The sequence below is a fragment of the Pan paniscus genome, chromosome 1 (assembly GCF_029289425.2).
Source record: "Pan paniscus chromosome 1, NHGRI_mPanPan1-v2.0_pri, whole genome shotgun sequence".
Taxonomy (NCBI): Eukaryota; Metazoa; Chordata; class Mammalia; order Primates; family Hominidae; genus Pan; species Pan paniscus.
In genome coordinates this window covers 151,611,412-151,637,852 of record NC_073249.2, presented here as the reverse complement: position 1 = coordinate 151,637,852, position 26,441 = coordinate 151,611,412, and the positions used below count along the sequence as shown (strand labels likewise).

Below are 26,441 nucleotides of genomic sequence, written 5' to 3'. Positions count from 1 at the left end.
TGAGAGTGAGAGGAAAGGATTTAGATAGGTAAATGTGGACTATTCTTTTGAGGAGTTTTGAAAAAAAATAAAAAAGGCACAGAGATATAGACCAGTAGCTGGAGGGGGATGTGGGATCAAGGGAAAAATTTTTTAAGATGAAAGAAATAACAGTAGTGAACAAAACAGATAAAAATCCTTGTCCTTAAGCAATTTGTCTTCTAGTAGGGTGAGACAGGAACCAAATGACAGATAAGTAAAATGTTTGTTGTAAGATGGTAATAAGTGGTAATGAATAGATGGTATAAGATGGTAAGTAAATAAGGATAGAAAGGATACTAGAGACAGAGAGGAATGGCTGGGTGGAATTATAGTTTTGAATAAGTATTCAAGGAAGCCTCACTAAGAAGGTAACATTTGCAGAAATACTTGAAGAGGATGAATGATCAAGCCATAGCTTTGTATATTGATGGAGATAATTTAGTAGAGAAGGAAAAAATGATAAAAAAACAACATTTCAAAGTGATGTACTTAATTATGCAAGAGGATGAGATTTAATGCACAAATGGATGGGCTGGTCTTAGAAGCACAGGCAGTTCACCCATGGGGAATTAGAGGGAAGGCAGAATGAGTATATGACATAGACGAAGATAGGTAGGCAAATGGATGTCAGAGAGGGAGATTTTAAAAGTTGTCTTCTGAATGCTTATACTTGCTCCGTGAGACAGGAAGCAAAGTTAGAAGCTGGCATGGAGATTGGGAAAGAGATCTTGGAAGTTCCAGGTGAGAAGAAAAGGTGTGAAATTCTATAGCAGTAGGCTATAGAATGGACAAGGGTCTGTAGTATGGTTGAGAGACAGCATTAACAGCCCACTTGAAGTTAGGTCCTGAATTTAAATGGCTGTTGTATGTTTTTCTCCAAGAACACACAGCTGCCTGGATTCAGGCATGGAGTAGGCTGAAAGCTACCTTTATAGTCAGGTTTTGCCAGGGACTTACAACTAAGTGAAAGGGGACAATGGAATTGAGAATGTTTATACAGGAGTGATTTCACTGAGAGACTGTGGAATCTAAGTCAGGTAAGGAGAGAGATGCAAACCTGAGGGAGCTGAGCGATACTTTGGATGGGTTAGGATCAGTGGTTTGCAGGTCCCAGTAAGGTAAAAGAATTATTGGAGTTGCAGTGTCAGAGGAATCAAGATGATCAGAGAAATTGAGATTACAAAGGGTAGCAATTATTAATACTGGAAAGGTCAAGGGTTTGCCCTTGGGGAAGTGGGTAGAAGTGGTCACAGAACTAAGATACCAACATCCCAAGTGGGCTTTAGTCTCAGCAGAAGTAAGATTTCAAAAGTCTTTGAGGGAGATGAGGAAGCAAAAAAATAAAGCAGATTTACAAACTAATCCTAGGGACTAGCTTTGGGTATAGTTACCGGCACATGGAACCAAGAAGAAGCAAAAAAGTCAGAAGTCTATTAAGTTTCTGAAGTAACTGTAATGCTAGAAAAAATCATGAGGTAGCCTTAAAAAGCCTTTCACTGTTAAAATAATATTTGTGATATGAAACTTGCACAACTGGAAGTGAGCTTCAAAGCAATATGGGCCCCAAGACAGCACACTTTCCACTGCTCAGCAATGGTGTGGCCTGGAGGCTAAAGGACAGAAAATCACCTCCCAGGTGGCCAAGCAAATGGCTATAGGAAGCAATGGACAGGGAAATCTTCTCAGAGAACACAATCCAGGTGAAATAAAAGACTATTCTCCATTGCCACAATCCAGAAACTGCTGTGTATTTATCACTCCTTTTCTAAATGAGAGTTTGTAATTCTATTTTTTCTGTCCACGTTACCATTGTACATGTAGTGTCAAGACTTGATAAAGAGAACTATACATCATCTATAGATTCTGGACTTTGAGTTAAAAACAGTACTACATGTGATTCTGGGTTCTCCTTTGGGAAGAAGAAGGGTGTTCTGGAGGCCAGAGAGGTAGACTATAGAAGACACGCTTAACTATTCATTGAGGTTTGTGTCTCTTCTTCCATTTGTTCCATGGTATAGAAAAGGCAGCTCAGCTCATAGCTACATTGCTCAATTCCTTTCTCCTTGAATCTGGGTGTGACCTATTTTTTTGTGGGATTAGAAACATATAAATTTCTTTTTTAAAAACTTTTATTTTAAGTTCAGAGGTACATGTGCAGGTTTGTTACATAGGTAAACTTGTGTCATGGAGTTTTGTTGAACAGATTATTTCATTACCCAAGTATTAAGCTTAGTATCCATTAGTTATTTTCCCTGATCTTCTTTCTCCTCCCACCTTTCACCTTCTGATAGGCCCCCATGTCTGTTGTTCCCCTCTTTGTGTCCATATGTTCTCATCATTTAGCTGTCACTTATAAGTAAGAACATGTGGCATTTGGTTTTCTGTTCCTGTTTTAGTTTTCTAAGGATAATGACCTCCAGCTCCATCCATGTCTCTGTAAGGGACGTGACCTTGTTCTTTTTTTATGGCTGCATAGTATTCCATGGTGTATATTTACCACATTTTCTTTATCCAATCTATCATTGATGGGCATTTAGATTGATTCCATATCTTTGCTATTGTGAATAGTGCTGCAGTGAACATACATGTGCATGCATCTTTTTAGTAGAATGATTTATATTCCCTTGGGTATATACCCAATAATGGGATTGCTGGGTCAAATGGTATTTCTGTCTTTAGGTCTTTGAGGGATGCGACCACTTATAACCAGTTTGTGTCTGTGGCATATGAGTGGAAATGCAATGTGTGAAGCTTCTTATCCAAGGCTTTTAAGAGCAGGAGTGTTTTATTCATCCTCACTGTGTCCTTTTCATTGCTGGATGCAGATGATGGGGAGGATTTAAGGAATAGCAGAGCCACCCTTAAGTGCTTAAGCCACCCTTAAGATGGAAGGGGCCTAGAGGAGAGTACCTACTGACCACAGACACCTGCCTTTTACTGTTATATGGTCAAAAAATTAATGTTATTGTGTGAAGTCACTGAAAAACTTGGTTTGTTAGTTACAGTAGCTAGCTTTACTTTTCCTAATACAATGTTGATCTTGATAAAAACTCCATTTCTCTGGGCTGCACATATTTATTTATAAAAGTAAGTGGTTGGACAAGACAATCATCGAGCTTCCTAAGTGATTCTAAAATGATTAATTTCTGCTTAGTTTTGATTGTATATAAACTAATATAAGCTCATACTTGTATCTTCCCATCTTCTAGAAATTCATAATGAACCCCCTGCCCATACACACACAGAGAGAACTCAAATGGAATTTCTCAATTCTTTTATCCAAGAATGTTCAGAATGGCTGACACTACCAGTGAGGCACCTTTTGCCTTACCTGTGTGGTAGGGCACTGTAGGTTTAGCAACACGGAGGGACTGGTACAGCGTAACAGGTTAAAGTAAAACAAAATGGTCTTGTTCCTGTTAAGAAAGAAAACACAGTCTTTTTAGTGACCATGGAAATGTTCCATATCATTTCAGACCCTGAACACTTTTGATAAATAACCTTTAAAAATTCGTTTCATTATCTATAGATGGCTGAAATATATTCTCCCTCCCCCTTAGGTACCTAACCTTTAAAGTATCTTTTTTTTAATAGTAAAATGTTGAAACAATCAAACTATCCATCAACAGAAGATTGCTTAAATAGATTTGTATACCCATAAGGTAGAACATTACATTGCCATTGAAAATAATGCTAAAGAACAAATTTAATGGATGGTGAAATTTACAATATGTCAATTTTAGGAAGCAGGTTACTAAAGAGTATTAACATATGGTTTGATTTTAATTTTATTAAAAACAAGTATAACATGAAGAAACATTATTACATCTGAATGTTGGGATTATATTGCTTAGTTTATTTTTTGTGCTTTTATGGATTTCACAAAATAAATATACATTACTTTGGTAATCTGAAAAAACATAAATGAATTAAGTGATACTTTCTCTCTGCTGAAAATTATAGCCAGTGGCAGAGTAATGAAGCAGGTTGATATTCATTATCATTAGCTTTGAGTGGTGTATTACTCTGCTATTTAGCAAGCCACAGTTCTCTTTTGAATCTCAATTTTCTCATCAGTAAAATGAAGATAATACTATTCCTACCTACTTCACAGAGTGTTGGGAGGGCCTAAGATAATGCGTAGTGGACTTAAGACAAGTGGTTGCCCAACTTCAGCATGCACAAGTAAAACCTGAAGTGTTTGTTCAACATTTTGATTCCCGACTCTTTCCCAACCCTTGAGAGTCCAAATGTCTAGATATTGGGCCCAGGAATTAGTATGTTTTCCCCTAAGCTCCCCAGTGGATTCAGAGAGAGTGTTCTGTAAACCATATCTTAAGAAACACAGCTCTAAATATTCAGGAAGAATGTTTCTTAACTCTTTGTCAACTCCCCAGTAAATTAATGTGACTACATGCATAGCACAAAATGTAATGGGCTATTGAGCAATATTTTTCCTACCACTCAAAATCAGTAAGTAGGATCCAAATCTAAGGATCAAGAAAGTCTTCCACAAGAAATTGGGGCTAGATCCTTTAATCACTTCTACCTGCTTCCTACACCTGTCTACATAAGCCAATATTGTGGGGAGGGAGATGGATCAGAGACAGTGGAGTTGGCAGGATACAACCAATGATTGCAGTTAATAGAACTTTCCCTACCATCCTCACTGAGGAGAGGACTAGTTGTTTCTTCCAAATTCCAAGTTATAGAGGGTTCTAAGAGAATCTCTCATAGAGACTGAAGGTGCAGTAAGAGGGGTAGACCAACATCTCATTTTTCAATTGAACGTCTCTTATGTGGCAGACCTGCTAGTCAGCCTTCCATGCCCATTTGAGCAGGGAGAAATGAGACCCAAAGAGACCACAAGAGAATTGAAAAAAAGTCAATGAGGCAGAAAGAGGGCAGCAGTAAAACAGCCCATCATAATAGGATATGGAGTCAATAAATGGACTTGAGCCTCCCTGGTGGTACCTCACCTGACATTAAGAGACTGTGGAGGTGAATCACCAGGGATGGAGCTGAAAGGGTTTGGAGGAGGGCAAACCAAAGCTGATCACTTACATGAAAGAACTATTCAGTGAGGACTCCCCCAGAAAATGTCCACCTGCACCCCATGAGAGAGCCAGCCCTTGGATGCCCGCCCCAGTGAGTGTTGATGGCTGGTCAGTTATGTCCGAGCCACAGTGACAACAACAACAGCAAAGTAAGTCCACAGAAATATTCCAGTTGCTTTTTCTTTAGTAAGAAGGGGCAGTAGCTAGGAAAGTAACACACATCGTCCCTTTTCTTCTCTTTCCATCCCTCACAGCATAATGAATAAGCCAGAACCAGAAAGGAAGAGAGGAGACAAGTAATAGCAGGCCAGGCCCTCTCTCTCACTCCAAGTTCTTTGGCAGAGTCAAACCTGAGCTTGGGGATTGGAAGAAATGAAACTGAAATCTTAAATTGGACTACATTGAACTTTTAACAACAGAAAGTGTCTGAAAACTGTGTAATCTGCCCGAAATATCAAAGTGAGAAGGGAAATCTGAAAAAGCATTTTTAAAGGCAATGATATGAGAAAAATAAACCCATTCTATGTTTGTATTCCACTAAATTCAAATGGCTGAAGAAGCTGTTCATAAATTAATACACAATATGTACAAGGCTACTACTTTGAGATCTACAAGTGCTAGCTTGGTTGTTTCACCACCCAGTCAACTACATCATCCACACAGTCTCACAGTGCATGTGATTCAAATTTGTACTTGAGCAAATGAATAAATTATACATATCTTGGATCACTGGGGTCCCTTGGGAGTATTTAAAACTGTGAATGGTAAATCAGTAAGTGCCAAGAGTTTGCCATAGGTAAAATTGATTTATAAACTGCAAACTGCTATGTAAACTCAAGTTATTCACCAGATTATATTATCCTCAAGGGTAAGGTTTATACCTTATTCATCTTTACATCCTACCTTGCCAGAACTTAACCTCATACTTGGCCCACTCTAGACACTTATCAGATGTTTTGGAATGAATGAGACCAATTCCATAATAAGTTTTTGAAAATATTTATCTCAAAGTTTTTTCAAGTAAGTCTTAGAATCATCCTTAGTACTTCAGCACAAATCTATAGTCATTCTATCACAGTCACTGATATTCTCAAATTTCAGGGGACCACAACTTTTTTTTTTTTTTAGATGGTTTCTCACTCTTGTCGCCCAGGCTGGAGTGCAGTGGCGCAATCTCCGTTCACTGCAACCTCTGCCTCCAGGGTTCAAGCAATTCTCCTGCCTCAGCCTTCTGAGTAGATGGGATTACAGGCACCTACCACCACGCCCGGCTAATTTTTGTCCTTTTAGTGGAGACGTGGTTTCGGCATGTTGGCCAGGCTGGTCTCGAACTCCTGACCTCAGGTGATCTGCCTGCATCGGCCTCCCAAAGTGCTGGGATTACAGGCGTGTGCCAGCGCACCCGGCCAGACCTCAGATTTTTTAGGTGCAAAGTAGATGGTGGTGGTTGCAGCTGAGCAATTCTGTGGAAGTAATTGAGGAAGTAACTCATAATTTAACTTAAATTATATTTCCACCAAGAAACAAAATAGAAACAATAGCAAACTACTAGTTCCAGGTGATGTATCAGGCACTTAAGCCTATCTCTCTTCTTTCCTGAGACTCATTGGAATAAAATAATAAAAGTACCAATAAATGAATAAACCTCGCCACACAAGCTAAGAATGTGGAGGATGTGATTTGATCACAATTTTACAGGAGAGTTCAGCAATATTTGGAATATGGGATGCATATTGAAGTGTGCTGAACAATGAATGCACATACAGGGGTACAGGGAGGGTAGGACAGAATTTGCCTGTTAGAAATCATGAAACATGCTAGACTGAGTTGTAAGTGAGAAATGTAGCCAAAGCAGAGAGATTAATTGAAAGTTTCTTTACAGATTTTCAGTGCAAATCAGAACCGCTGTGTTTCTCCCAGACCTCTATGCTTAGAATACCAGCATCCAGAAAATAGCTGATGAGCTAAAACTAAAATTGCAAAAAAAATCTCATAATGTTTTAATAAAGTTTATGATTTTGTGTTGGGCTGCACTGAATGCCATGCTGGGCCACGTGGAGCCCATGACCTGTGGGTTGCACAAGCTTGTTTTATGGCGTTTTGAAAGCCAGTGCCTGACATCCAGCTTTCCACCAATTCATGCTGTAATGGAATATGACAGTCAACACAGCCCTGTCACCCCACATGGTGCAGAGGCCTCCTTGGTAAGATGACCGACTAACACAGCAGCAAAGCAAATCCACCCAAACCACCCAGTCCTTTTTTCTTTAGTAATAGATAATTATGTAGCATCAGGCATATATGAGGAATCAAAACATAAAAGAGAAAAACTAAACAAACAAACAAAAATTAAATTATTAAAATAATTAAGGGCATAGGAGGGAACTTTAAAACCTCTAATATATTCAGAGAAATTTAAGCAGATTATTCACAAAATAAAAATGTGATGTTATTGTAAAAGAATAATTGGAGAACAAGAAAGGCTTATAAAGATTAAAATATAATTGCCAAAATAAAAAAAATCAAAAGAAGAGCTGGAAAAAATTAAGAAATTCTAAAATACAGAACAAAAAGTCAGAGATGAAAAATAGAAGGAAAAAAAGGAGAGGCACTGAGACGAATCCAGGTATGACCAATAGTTCCAGAAAGACAACTGAAAAAATGGAAGGGATAAAAATCGCAAAGAAATAACAGAAGAAAATTGTCCAGAGCTGATGAGAGTCATAGTTCTTCAGGATTAAAGGACTTACTAAGGACTCAAAGAAAGAATTAAACAGGCCTCTATCAAATTGTGAGATTTCAGAACACTAAGAATAAAGAAATGATTTTAAGTACTTTCTAAAAGGAAAATACTTATCATGATGTATGTGAATTCTACTGGCATTAGACATTCTGGATAACAAAAATGATGGAGCAATGTCTTCACATTTCTGAAAAGAATTGTTTTTCAATCTACACTTCTATAGCTATACCATCAATCAAATATAAAAAGAGAAAAGAAAAGATGAAGAGACAAAGAAGACATTTATAGGAACTCAGCAAGTTTACTTCTTATGCTTTCTTTTTTTAGGAAGGTAATTGAGAATATTCTGCATGAAAACAGGTGGGTCAACAGAAAGAGAGGCAGCCTTGGGCTATAGGAAACAATAAATTCACATACTTATACTAAAAATTATTATTTATATGAAATTAAAAAGTTAACTGGGCATTCTGTGCTTTTGTTTCATAAATCTGATAACTCTAGAAAAAGACAATTTAACAAGGTAGAGAAGCCCCAGAATTAAAGCTATGCAATAGGCCTACAATTTACCAGGTCCTGAGTAAAGCAAAAGGACAGCAGCTCTGCAAGGTAGATCTTCAGGGAAAAGGGGCCCCTGAAAAATAGTATGATTGAGATGGCAGAAAAGCACATTGTTCTGATGAAGGCTATCCAAGAAAAACCTTGTGGGTAAACAAAACATTATGCGAGAAAGTCACTATGTTGAAGCAAACTAAAATGTGAGATGATCCTATGCTGCTAATGAAGTGTGAGATTTGGCTTTGATATCAAGGACATGGTACAAATAAGAAAGTAATGGCCTGACAGTGAATACAGTTTGTAGAGTTATGACAAAGCAAAAGATTTTTAAATCATTTTCAAATTCTGGAACCAACCTACCAATACATCATGCAAGATTCTGTTGAAGTTCCAGAACTGAACATAAATGGTGACAAATCTGATCATGTAAAATGGTATTTATAGAAAGTATTTCCAGAAAGTAAAAGGTGAAAGGGAACGAAAAGATGGACAGAAGGGTAGGGGTGATAATATCCTCTTACATAAAGATGAGCTGAGACACTGACAAAAGTTAGCAGAACAAGAAGTAGAGGTATTGCATACTATTTAAAGTCATAAAAGTAACCACAAGGAAATCCAAAAGTAGTAGTTTAACTACCAAACATGGGTGAAGGGGATCAGTAAGATAATGTATATGAGTCAGAAATCTTCATTTCCCATAGCAGACTGTCAGTGGATATTATCTAAACTTAATAAGCACAAAATAAAATAAGCTTATTATTTAAAGTTCTGTAAAAACCAACTGCCAGAAGAACTAAAACCAGAGAGAGAAGAGATTGTCCCAGTGAAAGGAAAGTGTGGGTGAAGAGTCCTAGGATGAGAGACCATTGCTTTTATTATAAACTCTTCATTACTATTTTGTTTGTTTTCACATGCATATATTATTTTGATTCAAATTTTAAACATTAAACAAATTGTGTGTGGATACTGGTAGTAAGTTCAATCAAAGAGATTTGTGAGATGCTTTTGCCATTTTGTCAGAGGTCAGTGAATTGAAAACTAAGTTGCTATTGCTTCACATAGATGCTGAATTGGATGCAAGGCTTAAAAGGGAGGGACTTCAAAATGGCTGATGAGAGGCATATAGTACCCACTTGCACTACAAAGAAGAACCAAAATAACAAGTAGATAATCACACTTTGAATAGATCACCTAAGCAAGAATGCCAGAATTCAACAGCCAAAGTGAACAGGAAACAGCTAAGGCATGGAAAAAGAGTGAAGAGAGGCAGCATGCTCAGCCAGGATCAGCTGGGAACCTAGAGAGGCTTTCCGATGCAGGAAAAGGGTGAGAGACCCCTAGTGGTCCACATTCCCAACACAAACTCCTGCAATTCTAGCCATGGGTGAGCCCCTTGACCCACTCAGGCACTGAGACTAACATAGGAAATTGCCTGGAGACTGCATAACAGCATTGCTCCAAAGAGAAAGCTTCTACTGGGTCTCACAACCCTCCCTGAGGTCTAAGAAGAAATAGCAAGGTGGCTGGCAAGATGGCTGAATAGGAACAGCTCTGGTCTGCAGCTCCCAGCAAGAACTACTCAGAAAAAGGGTGATTTCTGCATTTCCAACTGAGGTAACCAGTACATCTCAGTGGGACTAGTTGGACAGTGGGTGTAGCCCAGGGAGGGCGAGCCAAAGCAGGGTGGGTTGTCACCTCAACCAGGAAGCATAAGGGGTCAGGGAACTCCCTCTCCTAGCCTAAGGAAATAGCCATTAGGGACTGTATCATGCACTCTGGCCCAGATTTTGAGCTTTTCCCACGGTCTTCGCAACGCGCAGACCAGAAGATTCACTCCAGGGCCCACCCCACCAGGGCCCTGGGTTTCCAGCACAAAACTGGGTGGCCATTTGGACAGACACCAAGCTAGTCACAGTTTTTTTTCATACCCCAGTGGCGCCTGGAATGCCAGTGAGACAGAACTGTTCACTCCCCTAGAAAGGGGGCTGAAGCCAGGGAACCAAGTGGTCTGGCTTGGCAGTTCCCACAACCACGGAGACCAGAAAGCTAAGATCCACTGGCTTGAAACTCTCACTTTGAGCACAGCAGTCTGAGCTCGACCTGGGATGCTTGAGCTTGGTCAGGGGAGGGGTGTCTGCCACTGCTGTGGCTTGAGTAGGTGGTTTTACAAAGTCGTTGGGAACAAAGTCGTTGGGAAGTTGGAACTGGGCGGAGCTCACCACAGCTCAGCAAGGCCACTGCTGCCAGACTGCCTCTCCAGATTTCCTCTTCTCTGGGCAGGGCATCTCTGAAAAAAAGGCAGCAGCCCCAGTCAGGGACTTACAGATAAAACCCCCAACTCCCTGGGACAGAGCACCTGGAGGAAGGGGCAGTCGGGGGTCCAGCTTCAGCAGACTTAAAAGTCCCTGCTGGCAGCTCTGAAGAGAGCAGCAGATCTCCCAGCACAGCGTTTGAGCTCCAATAAGGGACAGACTGCCTTCTCAAGTGGGTCCCTGACCCCTGGGTATCTTGACTGGGAGACACCTCCCAGTAGGCGCCAATAGACACCTCATACAGGAGAGCTCTGGCTGGCATCTGGCAGGTGCCCCTCCGGGACGAAGCTTCCAGAGGAAGGAACAGGCAGCAATCTTGGCCGTTCTGCAGATTCTGCCAGTGACACCCAGGCAAACAGGGTCTGGAGTGGACCTCCAGTAAACTCCAGCAGACCTGCAGCAGAGGGGCCTTACTGTTAGAAGGAAAGCTAACAAACAGAAAAGAACAGTATCAACAGCAACAAAAAGGACATCTACTCAGAGACCCCAGCCAAAGGTCACTGACTTTAAAGACCAAAGGTAGATAAATCCATGAAGATGGGGGGAAAACAGCACAAAAAGGCTGAAAATTCCAAAAACCAGAACGCATCTTCTCCTGCAAAGGATCATAACTCCTCGCCAGCAAGGCAACAAAACTGGACAGAGAATGAGTTTGACAAATTGACAGAATTAGGCTTCAGAAGATGGGTAATGACAAACTCCTCTGAGCTAAAGGAGCATGTTCTAACCCAATGCAAGGAAGCTAAGAACCTTGAGAAAAGGTTAGATGAATTGCTAACTTTAATAACCAGTATACAGAAGAACATAAATGACCTAATGGAGCTGAAAAACACAGCACAAGAATTTCGCAAAGCATACACAAGTATCAATAGCAGAATCGATCAAGTGGAAGAAAGAATGTCAGAGATTGAAGATCAACTCAATGAAATAAAGCGAGAAGACAAGATTAGAGAAAAAAGAGTGAAGAGAAATGAACAAAGCCTCCAAGAAATATGGGACTATGTGAAAAGACCAAATATATGTTTGACTGGTGTACCTGAAAGTGACAGGGAGAATGGAACCAAGTTGGAAAACACTCTTTGGGATATCAGCCAGGAGAACTTCCCCAGTCTAGCAAGGCAGGCCAATATTCAAATTCAGGAAATACAGAAAACACCACAAAGATATTCCTTGAGAAGAGCAACCACAAGACACATAATCATCAGATTCACCAAGGTTGAAATAAAGGAAAAAATATTAAGGGCAGCCAGAGAGAAAGGTCAGGTTACCCACAATGGGAAGCCCATCAGACAAACAGCAGATCTCTTAGCAGAAACCCTACAGGCCAGAAGAGAATGGGGGCCAATATTCAACATTCTTAAAGAAAAGAATTTTCAACCCAGAATTTCATATCCAGCCAAACTAAGCTTGATAAGTGAAGGAGAAATAAAATGCTTTACAGACAAGCAAATGCTGAAAGACTTTGTCACCATCAGGTCTGCCTTACAAGAGCTCCTGAAGGAAGCACTAAACATGGAAAGGATTAACTGGTACCATCCACTGCAAAAACATATGAAATTGTAACGACCATTGACGCTATGAAGAAATGACATCAACTAAAGGGGAAAATAACCAGCTGGCATCATAATGGCAGGATTAAATTCACATATAACAATATTAACCTTAAATGTAAATGGGCTAACTGCCCCAATTAAAAGACAGACTGGCAAATTGGATAAAAAGTCAACACCCATTGGTGTGCTATATTCAGGAGACCCATTTCACATGCAAAGACACACATAGGCTCAAAATAAAGGGATGGAGGAATATTTACTAAGCAAATGGAAAGCAAAAAAGCAGGGGTTGCAATCCTAGTCTCTGATAAAACAGACTTTAAACGAACAAAGATCAAAAGAGACAAAGAAGGGTATTACATACTGGTAAAGGGGTCAATGCAACAAGAAGCAGTAACCATCCTAAATATATATGCACCCAATACAGGAACACCCAGATTATAAAACAAGTTATTAGAGATCTACAAAGAGGCTTAGACTCCCACACAATAATAGTGGGAGACTTTAACACCCCACTGTCAATAGTAGACAGATCAATGAGACAGAATGTTAACAAGGATATCCGGGACCTGAACTCAGCTCTGCAACAAGCAGACCTAATAGACATCTACAAAACTCTCCACTCCATATCAGCAGAATATACATTCTTCTCAGCACCACATTACACTTATTCTAAAATTGACCACATAACTGGAAGTAAAACACTCCTCAGCAAATGCAAAAGAACAGAAATCATAACAAACAGTCTCTCAGACCACAGTGCAATCAAATTAGAACTCAGGACTAAGAAACTCACTCAAAACTGCAGAAGTACATGGAAAGTAGACAACCTGCTCCTGAATGACTACTGGGTAAATATTGAAATGAAGGCAGAAATAAAGATGTTCTTTGAAACCAATGAGAACAAAGACACTCCATACCAGAATCTCTGGGACACATTTAAAGCAGTCTGTAGAGGGACATTTATAGCACCAAATGCCCACAAGATAAAGCAGGAAAGATCTAAAATCGACACTAACATCACATTTAAAAGAACTAGAGAAGCAAGAGCAAACAAATTCAAAAGCTAGCAGAAAGCAAGAAATTACTAAGATCAGAGCAGAACGGAAGGACACAGAGACACAAAAAACTCTTCAAAAAATCAATGAATCCAGGATCTGGTTTTTTGAAATGATGAACAAAATAGTCAGCTAGCGAGAGTAATAAAGAAGAAAAGAGAGAAGAATCAAATAGACCCAATAAAAAATGATAAAGGGGATATCACCACCAATCCCACAGAAATGCAAACTACCACCAGAGAATACTGTAAACACCTCTACTCAAAGAAACTAGAAAATCTAGAAGAAATGGACAACTTCCTGGACACATACACCCTCCAAAGACTAAACCAGGGAGAAGTTGAATCCTGGAATAGACCAGTAAAAAGTTCTGAAATTGAGGCAGCAATTAATAGCCTACCAACTAAGAAAAGTCCAGGACCAGATGGATTCACAGCCAAATTCCACCAGAGGTACAAAGAAGAACTGGTACCACTCCTTTTGAAACTACTTCAAACAATAGAAAAAGAGGGAATCCTCCCTAAATCATTTTATGAGGCCAGCATCATCCTAATGCCAAAACCTGGCAGAGACACAACAACAGAAATTTCAGGCCAATATCCCTGATGAACATGGATGTGAAAATCCTCAATAAAATACTGGCAAACTGAGTCCTGCAGCACATCAAAAAGCTTATCCACCACGATCAAGTCAGCTTCATCCCAGGGATGCAAAACAATAAATGTAATCCATCGCATAAACAACCAATGACCAGAAACCACATGATTATCTCAATAGATGAAGAAAAGGCTTTCGACAAAATTCAACAGCCCTTCATGCTAAAAATTCTCTTTAAACTAGGTATTGATGGAATGTATCTCAAAATAAGAGCTATTCATGACAAACCCACAGCCAGTATCATACTGAAAGGGCAAAAACTGGAAACAATCCCTTTGAAAACCGGCACAACACAAGGATGCCCTCTCTCACCACTCCTTCACAGTATTAGAAGTTCTGGCCAGGGCAATCAAGAAAGAGAAATAAACAATGGGTATTCAAGTATGAAAAGAGGAAGTCAAATTGTCTCTGTTTGCAGATGACATGATTGTATATTTAGAAAACCCCATCATCTCAGCCCCAAATCTTCTTAAGCTGATAAACAACTTCAGCAAAGTCTCAGGATACAAAATCAATGTGCAAAAAGCACAAGCATTCCTATACACCAAGAACAAATAGAGAGCAAAACCATCAGTGAACTCCCATTCACAATTGCTACAAAGAGAATAAAATACCTAGGAATCCAACTTACAAGGGATGTGAAGCATCTCTTCGAGGAGAACTACAAACCACTGTTCAAGGAAATAAGAGAGGACATAAACAAATGGAAAAATATTTCATGCTTATGGATAGGAAGAAACAATATTGTGAAAATGCCATATTTCCCAAAGTAATTTATAGATTCAATGCTATCCCCATCAAGCTACCACTGACTTTCTTCATAGAATTGGAAAAAACTACTTTAAAGTTCATATGGAACCAAAAAAGAGCCCGCATTGCCAAGACAATCCTAAGCCAAAAGAACAAAGCTGGAGGCATCACACTACCTGACTTCAAACTATACTACAAGGCTACAGTAATAAAAACAGCATGGTACTAGTACCAAAACAGATATATAGACCAATGGAACAGAACAAAGGCCTCAGAAATAACGTCACATATCTACAACCACCTGATCTTTGACAAACCTGACAAAAACAAGCAATCTGGAAAGAATTCCCAATTTAATAAATGGTGTTGGGAAAACTGGCTAGCCATATGCAGAAAGCTGAAACTGGATCCCTTCTTTACCTTATACAAAAATTAACTCAATATGGATTAACGACTTAAAAATAAGACCTTAAACCATAAAAAACCCTAGACAAAAACTTAGGCAATACCATTTAGGACATAGGCATAGGCAAGGACTTCATGACTAAAACATGAAAGCAATGGCAACAAAAGCCAAAATTGACAAATGGGGTCTAATTAAACTAAAGAACTTTGGCACAGCAAAAGAAATTAACATCAGAGTGAACAAGCAACCGACAGAATGGGGGAAAATTTTTGCAATCTACCCATCTGACAAATGGCTAATATCCAGAATCTACAAATAACTTAAACAAATTTACAAGATAAAAACAAACAACACCATCAAAAAGTGGCTGAAGGATATGAACAGACACTTCTTAGAAGAAGACATTTATGCAGCCAACAAGCATATGAAAAAAAGCTCATCATCACTGGTCATTAGACAAATAAAATCAAAACCACAATGAGATACCATCTCATGCCAGTTAGAATGATGGTCATTAAAAAGTCAGGAAACAACAGATGCTGGAGAGGATGTGGAGAAATAGGAATGCTTTTACACTGTTGGTAGGAGTGTAAATTAGTTCAACCCTTGTGGAAGGCAGTGTGGTGATTCCTCAAGGATCTAGAACTAGAAATACCATTTGACCCAGCAATCCCATTACTGGGTATATACCCAAAGGATTATAAATCATTCTACTATAAAGACACATGCACACGTATATTTATTGCAGCACTGTTCACAGTAACAAAGACTTGGAACCCACCCAAATGCCCATCAGTGATAGACTGGATAAAGAAAATGTAGTACATATACACCATGGACTACTATGCAGCCATAAAAAAGGATGAGCTCATGTCCTTTGTGTGGACATGGATGAAGCTGGAAACCATCATTCTCAGCAAACTAAAACAAGAACAGAAAACCAAACATAGCATGTTCTCACTCATAAGTGGGAGTTGAACAATGAGCACACATGGACACAGGGAGGGGAACATCACACACTGGGGCCTGTTGGGGGGTGGGGGCTTAGGGGAGGGATAGCATTAGGAGAAATACCTAGTGTAGATGACAGGTTAATAGGTACAGCAAACCACCATGACACGTGTATACCTATGTAACAAACCTGCATGTTCTGCACATGTATCCCATCACTTAAAGTATTTAAAAAAAAAAAAAAAGGAATAGCAAGGCACCATTTTCAGAGCCTGGAACCTACTGTACCGCATCCTGTCCTAGGGCTCAACAACCCTTGTGTCTCCACATCCCTGGAGCCCCATTGACATCCCCTACCTGCAGCCATGTGCTGCTGCTGGCTGCTCTCACCAAGGCCAAAGTGCAAGCCATTGGCATTGATCCCCATGTGCCCAGTGGCAGGGCCACCACACGTTTACAAGTTCCCTGAGAAAGATTATTCTGTTTGCAGCTGCCACTCAAGGCCAACTTGTGTGATTATGAAAAATTAAAATCATATCAAGTTTCTTCTTAGACCACAATAGAATACAATTAGAAATCAATAATGAGAAGAGCTTGGGAAACTATAAATACAGGGAAATTAAATAACATGCTTCTGAATGACCGTTAGGTCAAGAAAGAAATTAGGAGGAAATTTAAAAATTTTTTCAAACAAATGAAAACCAAAACACAACGTATCAAAACCGATGGAATAGAGAGAAAGCAGTGCTAAGAGGAAAATTTATGGCAGTAATGACCTACATCATAAAAGTACGAAGACAATCTAACAATGCACCTCAAGGGACTAGAAAAGCAAGAACAAACCAACACAAAATTAGTAGAAGTAAATAAAAATGAGAAGAGAACAAAATAGAGATTAAAAAACAATGGAAACAATTAACAAAACAAAGTTTTTATTGAAAAAAATAAAACTGATAAACTGCTAGCTAGGCTAACCAAGAAAAAAAGAGAGAAGACCCAAATAAATAAAATCAAAAATAAAAGAGGAGACATTACAACTGATACCACAGAAATGAAAAACGCTATCAGAGACTGTTATGAAAAACTGTACACCAACAAACTAGAAAAATGGATAAATTCATGGACACATACAACCTACCAAGGTTGAATCAAGAAACAGAAAAACCAAACAGACCAATAACAAATAATGAGATTGGATCAGTGATACAAAGTTTCCAAACAAAGAAAAGTTCAGGACCAGATGGTTTCACTGCTGAATTTTACCAAACTTACAGAGAAGAATTAAAATCACTTCTCTTCAAACTATCCCAGAAAATTGGAGAGGAGATAATTCTTTATAAGTCATTCTGTGAGGCCAGCATTACTTTGATACCAAAACCAGACAAGGACATAAAAACAAACAAACAAACAAACAAAAAAACACTACGGGGCAATATCCCTGATAAACATAGATGCAAAAATTCTCAACAGAATACTAGCAAACTGAAAGCATATGCAACTGGGGCAGGGGCTGGGGAGTGAAGAGAGGCTGGTTAATGGGTTAATGGTTAATGGGTACAAACATAGAATTAGATAGAAGGAATACATTTTAATGTTCCATACCATGGAAAGGTGACTATAGGTAGCAACAATGTACTGTACATTTCAAAGCAGCTAGGAGATGGGACTTGAAATGTTCTTAACACATAGAAATGATAAATACTTGGGTGATGAATACACTAAATACCCTGACTTGAATATTACACATTTTACGCATGTAACAAAATATCACATGCACCCCATAGATGGGTACAAATATTACATATTACATATCAGTTTTAAAAAATCTTAAATAGAAGAGCATTGTCCTCTTAATCTTTCTTGTTTCCTTATCTTAACCTCATGGGGCCAGGTATTTCAGTCTTGGTAATGGTGCTACATCAGACAATGTTCAAAGTAATTTCAGCACAACCTTTACAAGCTGAAGTTTTTGTAGTAGCCAGTAGGTGGCATCAAAAATCAATCACGTTCTCTTTTTTGTGGAAATCTCAAAGAAAAGGTCTGTACCTAAGTGTCATGAGCAACTTTCCCAGAGCTCAAGAGGCAGAGAAAGTTACACACAACAACAAAGCACTCCGTTTTCCTTTGAAGTCGCTGTTTCATCTCTTTTGACACTGTAAAAACCCCTGGTGTTTCTCCTAGAGTCTTTTCGGTTAGATAAAGCACAAAAGGCCAAAAGCCACATCTCAAATATCACACCACCTCTAAACATGGACTTTAGGCTCGGTTATTAAGGAATGTCTTCCAGAGTTGGGAATCAAAGGATTGCTTAAACACATCATGACAATTGTTAAAGTCTAACAGGTAAGTTTCCCAATTTTAGAGCTGCCTAAATTTCTTACACATCCTAACATAGATGCATTTCATTTTGGCATAGAAATACACACACACACACACACACACACACACACATTTATTTGTGGTGTTTAAAACATGTAATGATACTTTTACAAGCTATGCTATGTTTAAGATTTTTAGGCCTGGGTTAAACAAGTAAAATGGAAAGCCAAGTTCACTGCAACTGTCTGTGTGTAACCTAAACAGCATAAGACTTAGGGTTAGAATGTGCTACCTTTGCCATTTAATAGACAGTTGAACCTTAACAAGTATTTTAAACTTTCTGAATTTTAGTTTTCTATATTTCCAAATAATAGTAATAATAGTCAGACTCACTTAGCAGTGTTGTTGAGGACCTGATCAGATCTTTAAGCTGACCTCCACTTTGGGAGCAAATCATTCTTATCTGTGTTACCCCTTTTTTCTCATTCATTTAACAATGAATTTACTGAGCACATACTGTAATGCCAGACAATGCTGTAGGTTCTGAAGATACGACAGTGAAAAAGACAGAGAATGGCCCTGATCTCAAAGCACTTTAGGCCCAGCCCGGGAAGATAAATGAAGCTAACCAATTAATAACCAGGATAAATTCAGGCAGTGATAAGTATCTAAGACAGTAAATCAAGATCTTGTGCCAGAGACTAGGAAGAGGAATGGTGAAGGTGAGTGCGGCTGCTTCAGATGAGATTGTCAGCACTATATTTTAGACTTAAAAAAGCACACTGCGCTGAACACAATAGATCGAATCCATAGCTTTCTTGACTTTATCTCTGAAGACCAAGAGACTCTTGAAGAAGAAATCTGTGCCTTATTTGCTCTAGTATATTGCATAGTGACTGGCCCATTGGAGGACCTCAACAACATGAAAGTGCTTTTAGAAGGCCAATGCATGCTTCTCCTACATGACTGTTCTCTCATTTAATTTTTGCTTCATTATCAGGAAATAAAGACTGAGATAGGTTGTGTTCCATGCCATGGGTCAATGCTATAAGGAGGTAAAGTCAGAATTTGACTCCAGGGTACATATTCTTTTGAGAAAATGTTTATCTGGTTTTTTTTTTCTTTTAAAGGGGCTTTAATTATGAAGACAGTCTATTGTCTCAGCATATTTACTTCTTTTTTAAATTATTTAATTTTGGAAAATTCGGTGGGAATATAAAAGTGATACACATTTTTGGTAGAAACTTGCAATGCACATAAACATACAAGAAAATAAAAATACTTAATTTTCTGTCATGATTCTATAAGAATATCTGCCATTATATTTATTTTTATTTTTATTTTTTTAAAATCAAACAAGGTCTGGCTCTGTTGCCCAGGCTGGAGTGCAGTGGTGCAATCTCAGTTCACTGCAACCTCCACCTCCTGGGCTGAAGCCATCCTCCCATCTCAGCCTCCTGATAGCTGGGACTACAGGCACTCCATCATGCTCAGCTAATTTTTTTAAATTTTTAAATTTTTGTTTTTATTTTTTGGTAGGGACAGGCTTCCACCATGTTGCCCAGGCCAGTCTTGAACTTCTGGGCTCAAGTGATTGGCTTGCCTCGGCTTCCCAAAGGGCTAGGATTACAGGCATGAGCCACCTTAGCTGGCCTAATTTTTAAATGAAAAAAAAGCTTAATATTTTTCTGCATACATGCTTATTGTGAACCATTGAAACAGCTCAAGAAGGTATAAGGAAGCAGCAAGAATGTTATTTTTAAAATGTAAAATGGATTGGGTCACTCTTGTTGGAACACCTTTCTATGTCCTTCTCTGCACTTATAAATAATCCAAATACTTTATCAGAGTCCATAGGACACAGAAAATATGACTTCTACCTGTTTCTCAGACATCTCCTCATTCCACCACCCTCTTTATTGGCTACGTTTTGGCCTCTTGGCTTCCTTCTAGTGCTAGTCCTGGTGTATCATAGGGTCACTCATGCCTCAGGACCTTTGCACTTATTGCCTCTGGCTTGAGTGCTCTTCCCAGGGCTTTTGAAAGGCTGGTGTCTTCCTGGTCTTCACATCTCAGTTCAGAAGTCACCTCCTCATGAGAGTGCTTCCCTAACCCCGTAACCACAAGGTAACTACCTCCCATTGCACACCAGTCATTCTCCGTTAGGCCATCTGCTTTGTTTTTTTTCTTCATAGCATTGATCACTATTTGAAGCTATCTTGTTATTTACATTTTTATTGAGAATCTCCCTTTAACTTAAATGTAGGCTTCATGAGGGCAGGTAGCTTGTTCATTTGTTTTTACTATAACCTCAGCCTTTAGAAAACTGTCTGGGATATAATAGGGGCTCAGAAATATGAGAATAAAAATAAAAATATAATCCCATAATTGAAAATAATTACTGTAAGCATATGTATATCCATTCAGACTTTTTTCTTGCATATGTTTTCATATATGTGAATATAGAGTATACAAGGGTACAAACATACCAACAAAATGAAATTATACTACACATGCTATTTTAATAACTTCATTTCTTGAATTAACAATATATCTTGGGCACATTTCCTTGCCAATAAATATATCTCTACCCAATAATTAATGATTAAATGGTATTTTATAATTGACTATACCGTAATTCATTTAATCAATTCCTATTGAGAAACATTTAGGTTGTTTCCATTTTATTATTACTATTACATAGTGACTATAACATTAGGAAATCTATGCAAATTTCCACTAGATGAGTTTCTAGGATGAAAACTACTGAATCAAAAAGAACCTATATGTTTGATAAATATTTTATAAAATCTGATAAATATCATATTACACTACTGTCAGTAGAAAATGAGGTGATTTTTTCTCCTCACTCTGGCCAACACCGGAAATTTTAATATTTTAAAATTTACTTGACAACCTATAAGACAAAAATAATATTTTAATTCATTTGCAATTCCTTTTTTAACTGTAGTTGAACTATATTTCAATCATTATTGGCCATTATATTATTTCCTGTTTATGACTTTTACCTACTTTCATATAGGATGATCTATTTTTCTTTTTGATTTTGAAGAATAGCTCATATAAAAAAGGTGTTGATACATTTGGTCAGATATATATGTTGAAAATATTTGTTTTTCCTAGATTTCCATTTATCTTTCAACTTTGTTTCCAATGAGTTAAGGTGTATTTATGTGTTGAAATTCTTCAAAATTTCTATTTTCTGCTTTTGATGTTATCTTTAGAAAAGTTTTCTTAACCCCATAATTCTATAAATATACCCTTGCATTTTCTTCTGTTACTTCTATGGTTTTATATTTTATATACAAAATCATCAATGCTTTAGTGTTTATTTTGGTATAAGATATGAGATAAACATCCAATTTTATTTTATTTTTATGAATGGTATTTCAGTTAATTCAATACTATTTATTTAATAATCATCTTTCTGCTACTGACTTGAAATCCATCTTTATCACATTCAAAATTTATATTTTTAATAGGATTTATTTCTTTCTGTCTGGCTTTATAATAGTTTCACATTGTTATAATAATGTTACTATTATGATATATTTACTCCAATATTTTCCCTTGATACCATTTGATATGGTTTGGCTGTAACCCCACCTAAATCTCATCTTGAATTATAGCTCCCATAATTCCCACATGTTGTGGGAGGGAACCCGTGGGAGATAATTGAATGGTGGGGGCATTTCTCCCATGCAGTTCTGTTAGTGAATAAGTCTCACAAGATCTGATGGTTTCATAAGGGGAAACCCCTTTCACTTGGTTCTCATTCTGTCTTGTCTGCCACCGTGTAAGACGTGCCTTTTGCCTTCTGCCATGATTGTGAGGCCTCCCCAACCACGTGGAACTGTGAGTCCATTAAGCCCCTTTTTCTTTACATATTACCCAGTCTCAGGTATGTCTTTATCACCAGTGTGAAAATGGACTAATACACCATTTTATACAATAAAACTTATGCTTAAAAAACTTTTAATATTGACTAAAATCTTGCATTTTTGTAAATATTTTACTACTGAAAGTCCAAATATAATTTAGAGTAACTTATTAAAATTTTTAATTAATACACATTTATCATAAGAATTAAAACAATCATGAGACTTAAAAATGTACATTAGAGCAGATTACAGGATTCAGAAACAAATACATAAATTTATTATTTAGGAATTTTTTTAGAAATCAGAGAGGAAATGGGTATATTATTCAACAAACGATTCTGAAATAATTAACTCAGCAATTTGGGAAAATAGTTTGATTTCCACTTCAGTCTATATACAAAAATAAATTTCTAGGGGATTAGAAATTTAAATATAAGAAGGAGGCCATCAAAATACTAGAGAAATATTGGAGAATGTTATTTTCAGGGTGAGGAAGGCAATGATAACCCAGACCCCAGAAACTGTAAGGGAAAATCAACAGAATCAACTGTTGAACATATATACATGATTTTCAGTGGTTCCATTCTATTTCATTAAATTGATGGGCCATAATTTACTATCATTCACATATTGTTGAGTATCTGTGTAGTTTCCAATATATTATTATTTTGAATAATACTTTAATGAACATGTTTGTGTTAAGCGAAGATTATCTTTGAAAGATCATTATGTACTGAAATTTGTGCTGTCATCTTTTTGTTTGACATAAGTGGATCATTGGCTTATGTCTGGAAAACTTATTGTTACAAATGCCCTTTTAAAAATAAACTGTCTTAAAGAACTAGAGATTGAGAGATTTGTATGGTTTCTTTTACCACTTGGTGCTCTCTTTGTCCTTCATAGTGTGAAGGTTGCAAAGGTTTTGTGGGCAATGTCTAGAATTTTCTGAGTTACTGAAGTTAAAATAATTACCTCCCTGGATCAAAATTTAGCCCAGTCATCTCTAACAGGCGATGAGGAGTCAACTAGTCCCCTATAAATTTACCCTGACGTGATTAGGAATTTGCCCCTCTCCTTAAATTTCTGGGTTTTCTTGATTGTGATAATTCTACTTCATGAATTTTGTTAACCATTTTCTGAATCTGTCTTTTTTCTTTTCTTATTTACATTTAAAAATTATTTTTAAAAATGTTAATAGTTTTTTGGGTACAGATGATTTTTGGTTCCATGGATGAATTCTTTGGTGGTGAATTCTGAGATTTTAGTGCACCCATCTCTTGAGCAGTATATACTATATGCAATGTGTTTTCTTTTATCCCTCACCTCCTCATAGTCTCCCCACCCTCGAGTCCCCTAAGTCCATTATATCACTCTGCATGTTGTGTGTGTGTGTGTGTGTGTGTGTGTGTGTCCTCATAGCTTAGCTCTCACTTATAAGTAAGAACACACAGTATTTGGCTTTCTATTCCTGAGTTACTTCACTTAGAATAATGGCTTCCAGCTCCATTCAAGTTGCTACAAAAGGCATTATTTCATTCCTTTTTATGGCTGAGTAGTATTCCATGGTGTGTATATACAACATTTTCTTTATCCACTTGTTGGCTGAGGGGCACTTACGTTGGTTCCATGTCCTTGCAATTGTGAACTGTGATGCTGTAAACATGTGTGTGCCTGTGTCTTTTTTACATAATGACTTCCTTTCCTTTGGGTAGATACCCAGTAATGGGATTGCTGAATCAAATGGTAGACCTACCTTTAGTTTTTAAGGAAACCCCATACTGTTTTCCATACTGGTTGTACTAATTTACATTCCCACCAGCTATGTAAAAATGTTCCCTTTTCACCACATACATGCCAACATCTATTGTTTTTTGACTTTTAATTATGGCCATTCTTGCAGTAGTAAGGTGGAATCTCATTATGGTTTTAATTTGCATTTCCCTGATGATTAGTGTGTTGGGCATTTTTTCATATGTTTGTTGGCTATTTGTATATCTTCTGTAGAGAAATGTCTATTCATGTCCTTAGCCCACTTTTGATGGGATTGTTTGTATTTTTCTTGCTGATTTGTTTGAGTTACTTGTAGATTATGGACACTAGTCCTTTGTCAGATGCATAGTTTGCAAATACTTTCTCCCACTCTTTGAGTTGTCTATTTACTCTGCTTATTTATTTTGCTGAGCAGAAGCTTTTTAGTTTAATTTGGTCCCATTTCTTTTTTTTTTTAGACTTGTAATATTTTATTTCTCACAAGATAGATATTGTATCATGACCAGTTTGCTTTTCTTTTTTTTTATTTAATTTTTTTAGTTTTGTTTTTGTTGCTTTGCTTTTGGATCTTAGTCATGAATTCTTTGCCTAAATCAATGTCCAGAAGAGTTTTTCCAATGTTTTCTTCTAGAAGTTTTATGGTTTCAGGTCCTAGATTTAAGTCTTTGATCCATCTTGAGTTGATTTTTGTATTAAGTGAGAGATGAGGATCCAGTTTCATTATTCTACATGTGGCTTGCCAGTTTTCCCAGCACCATTTATTAAACAGGATTTCCTTTCCCCAATTTATGTTTTTGTATGCTTTGTCAAAGATCAGTTGGGTGTTAAGTATTTGGCTTTACTTCTGGGTTCTCTATTCTTCTCCATTGGTCTATGTGCCTATTTTTATACCAGTACCATGCTGTTTTGGTGACTATGGCCTTAAAGTACAGTTTGAAGTCAGGTAATGAGATGTCTCCAGATTTGTTCCTGCTTAGTCTTGCTTTGGCTATGTGGGCTCTTTTTTTATTCCATATGAATTTTAGGATTGTTTTTTCTAGTTCTGTGAGGAATCCTGGTGGATGAGAATTGCACTGAATTTGCAGATTGCTTTTGGCAGTATGGTCATTTTCACAATATTAATTCTATCCATCCATGAGCATAGGATGGGTTTCCATTTCTCTGTGTCATCTAGGATTTCTTTCAGCAGTGTTTTGTAGTTTTCTTTGTAGAGATCTTTCACCTTGTTGGTTAAGTGTGTTCCTAGGTATTTTATTTCATTTTTTGCAGATGTTGTAAAAGGGATTGAGTTCTTGATTTGATTCTCAGCTTGGTCATTGTTGATGGAGAGCAGTGCTACTAATTTGTGTACATTGATTTTGTAACCCGAGCCTTTAGTGAATTCATTTATCGGGTCTAGGAGCCATTTGGATGAGTCTTTAGTTTTCTAGCTATGTGATCATATCATCAGCAAACAGTGACAGTTTGACTTCCTCTTTTCCAACTTGCCCTTTATTTCTTTTTTTGTCTGATTGCTCTGACTAGGACTTCCAGTGCTATGTTGAATAGAAGTGTTGCATGTAGACATCCTTGTCTTTTTCCAGTTCTCAGGGGGAATGCTTTCAACTTTTCCCCATTTAGTATGATGTTGGCTGTGGGTTTGTTACAGATGCCTTTTATTACTTTGAGGTAAGTCCCTTCTATTCCTTTTTGTTGAGGGCTCTCATCAGAAAGCAATGCTAGATTTTATCAAATGCTTTTTCTGCATCTATTGAGATTGATCACACAATTTTTGTTTTTAATTCTGTGTATGTGATGTATCACATTTATTAACTTGCGTATGTTAAACCATCCCTACATCCCTGGTATGAAACTCACTTGATCCTGATGTATTATCCTATTGATGTCCTGTTGGATTCAGTTAGCTAATATTTTGTTAAGAATTTTTGCATCTATGTTCATTAAGGATATTGGTCTGTAGCTTTCATTTTTGTTATGTTCTTTCCTGGTTTTAATATTAGGGTGATACGGGCTTCCTAGAATGATATAGGAGGAGCCCTTCTTTCTCTAACTTTCGGAATAGTTTTAGTAGGATCGGTACCAATTCTTTGAATATCTGGTAAAATTCAGGTGTGAATTCATCTGATTTTGGACTTTTTTGTTGTCAATTTTTAAAATTACTGAGCATCTATTCTTAAAATCTGTATATCTCTTGGAATAATATGCTACATAATTACAAGTGGGCAGCATAGACAACATAACTGAAGTGTCCTCAGCTATGTTTTTTGTTGTTGTTCTTGGAAGTCAGGGGTGTGGTTGCTTTGGGTTTGTTTTTTTTTAACCATCTAGAGCCAGCTTTTATAGAAACTGGATTGGTTTTGAAGAACCAAAAGATCCAGCAACCACCC

The 26,441-nt window shown here is 37.6% G+C and overlaps 1 protein-coding gene across 17 annotated transcripts in view; it reads right to left on the bottom strand.

Moving 5' to 3' along the window:
• Positions 1–26,441, bottom strand: part of SLC44A5 (solute carrier family 44 member 5) — a 514,570-nt gene that overhangs the window by 45,931 nt on the left and 442,198 nt on the right. For all 17 annotated transcript variants that reach the window (XM_055117228.2, XM_055117202.2, XM_055117223.2 and 14 more), the window contains one exon: positions 3,353–3,437. In XM_055117228.2, the coding sequence (XP_054973203.2) occupies positions 3,353–3,437 (85 nt within the window). The remainder of the gene's footprint in view (positions 1–3,352; positions 3,438–26,441) is intronic.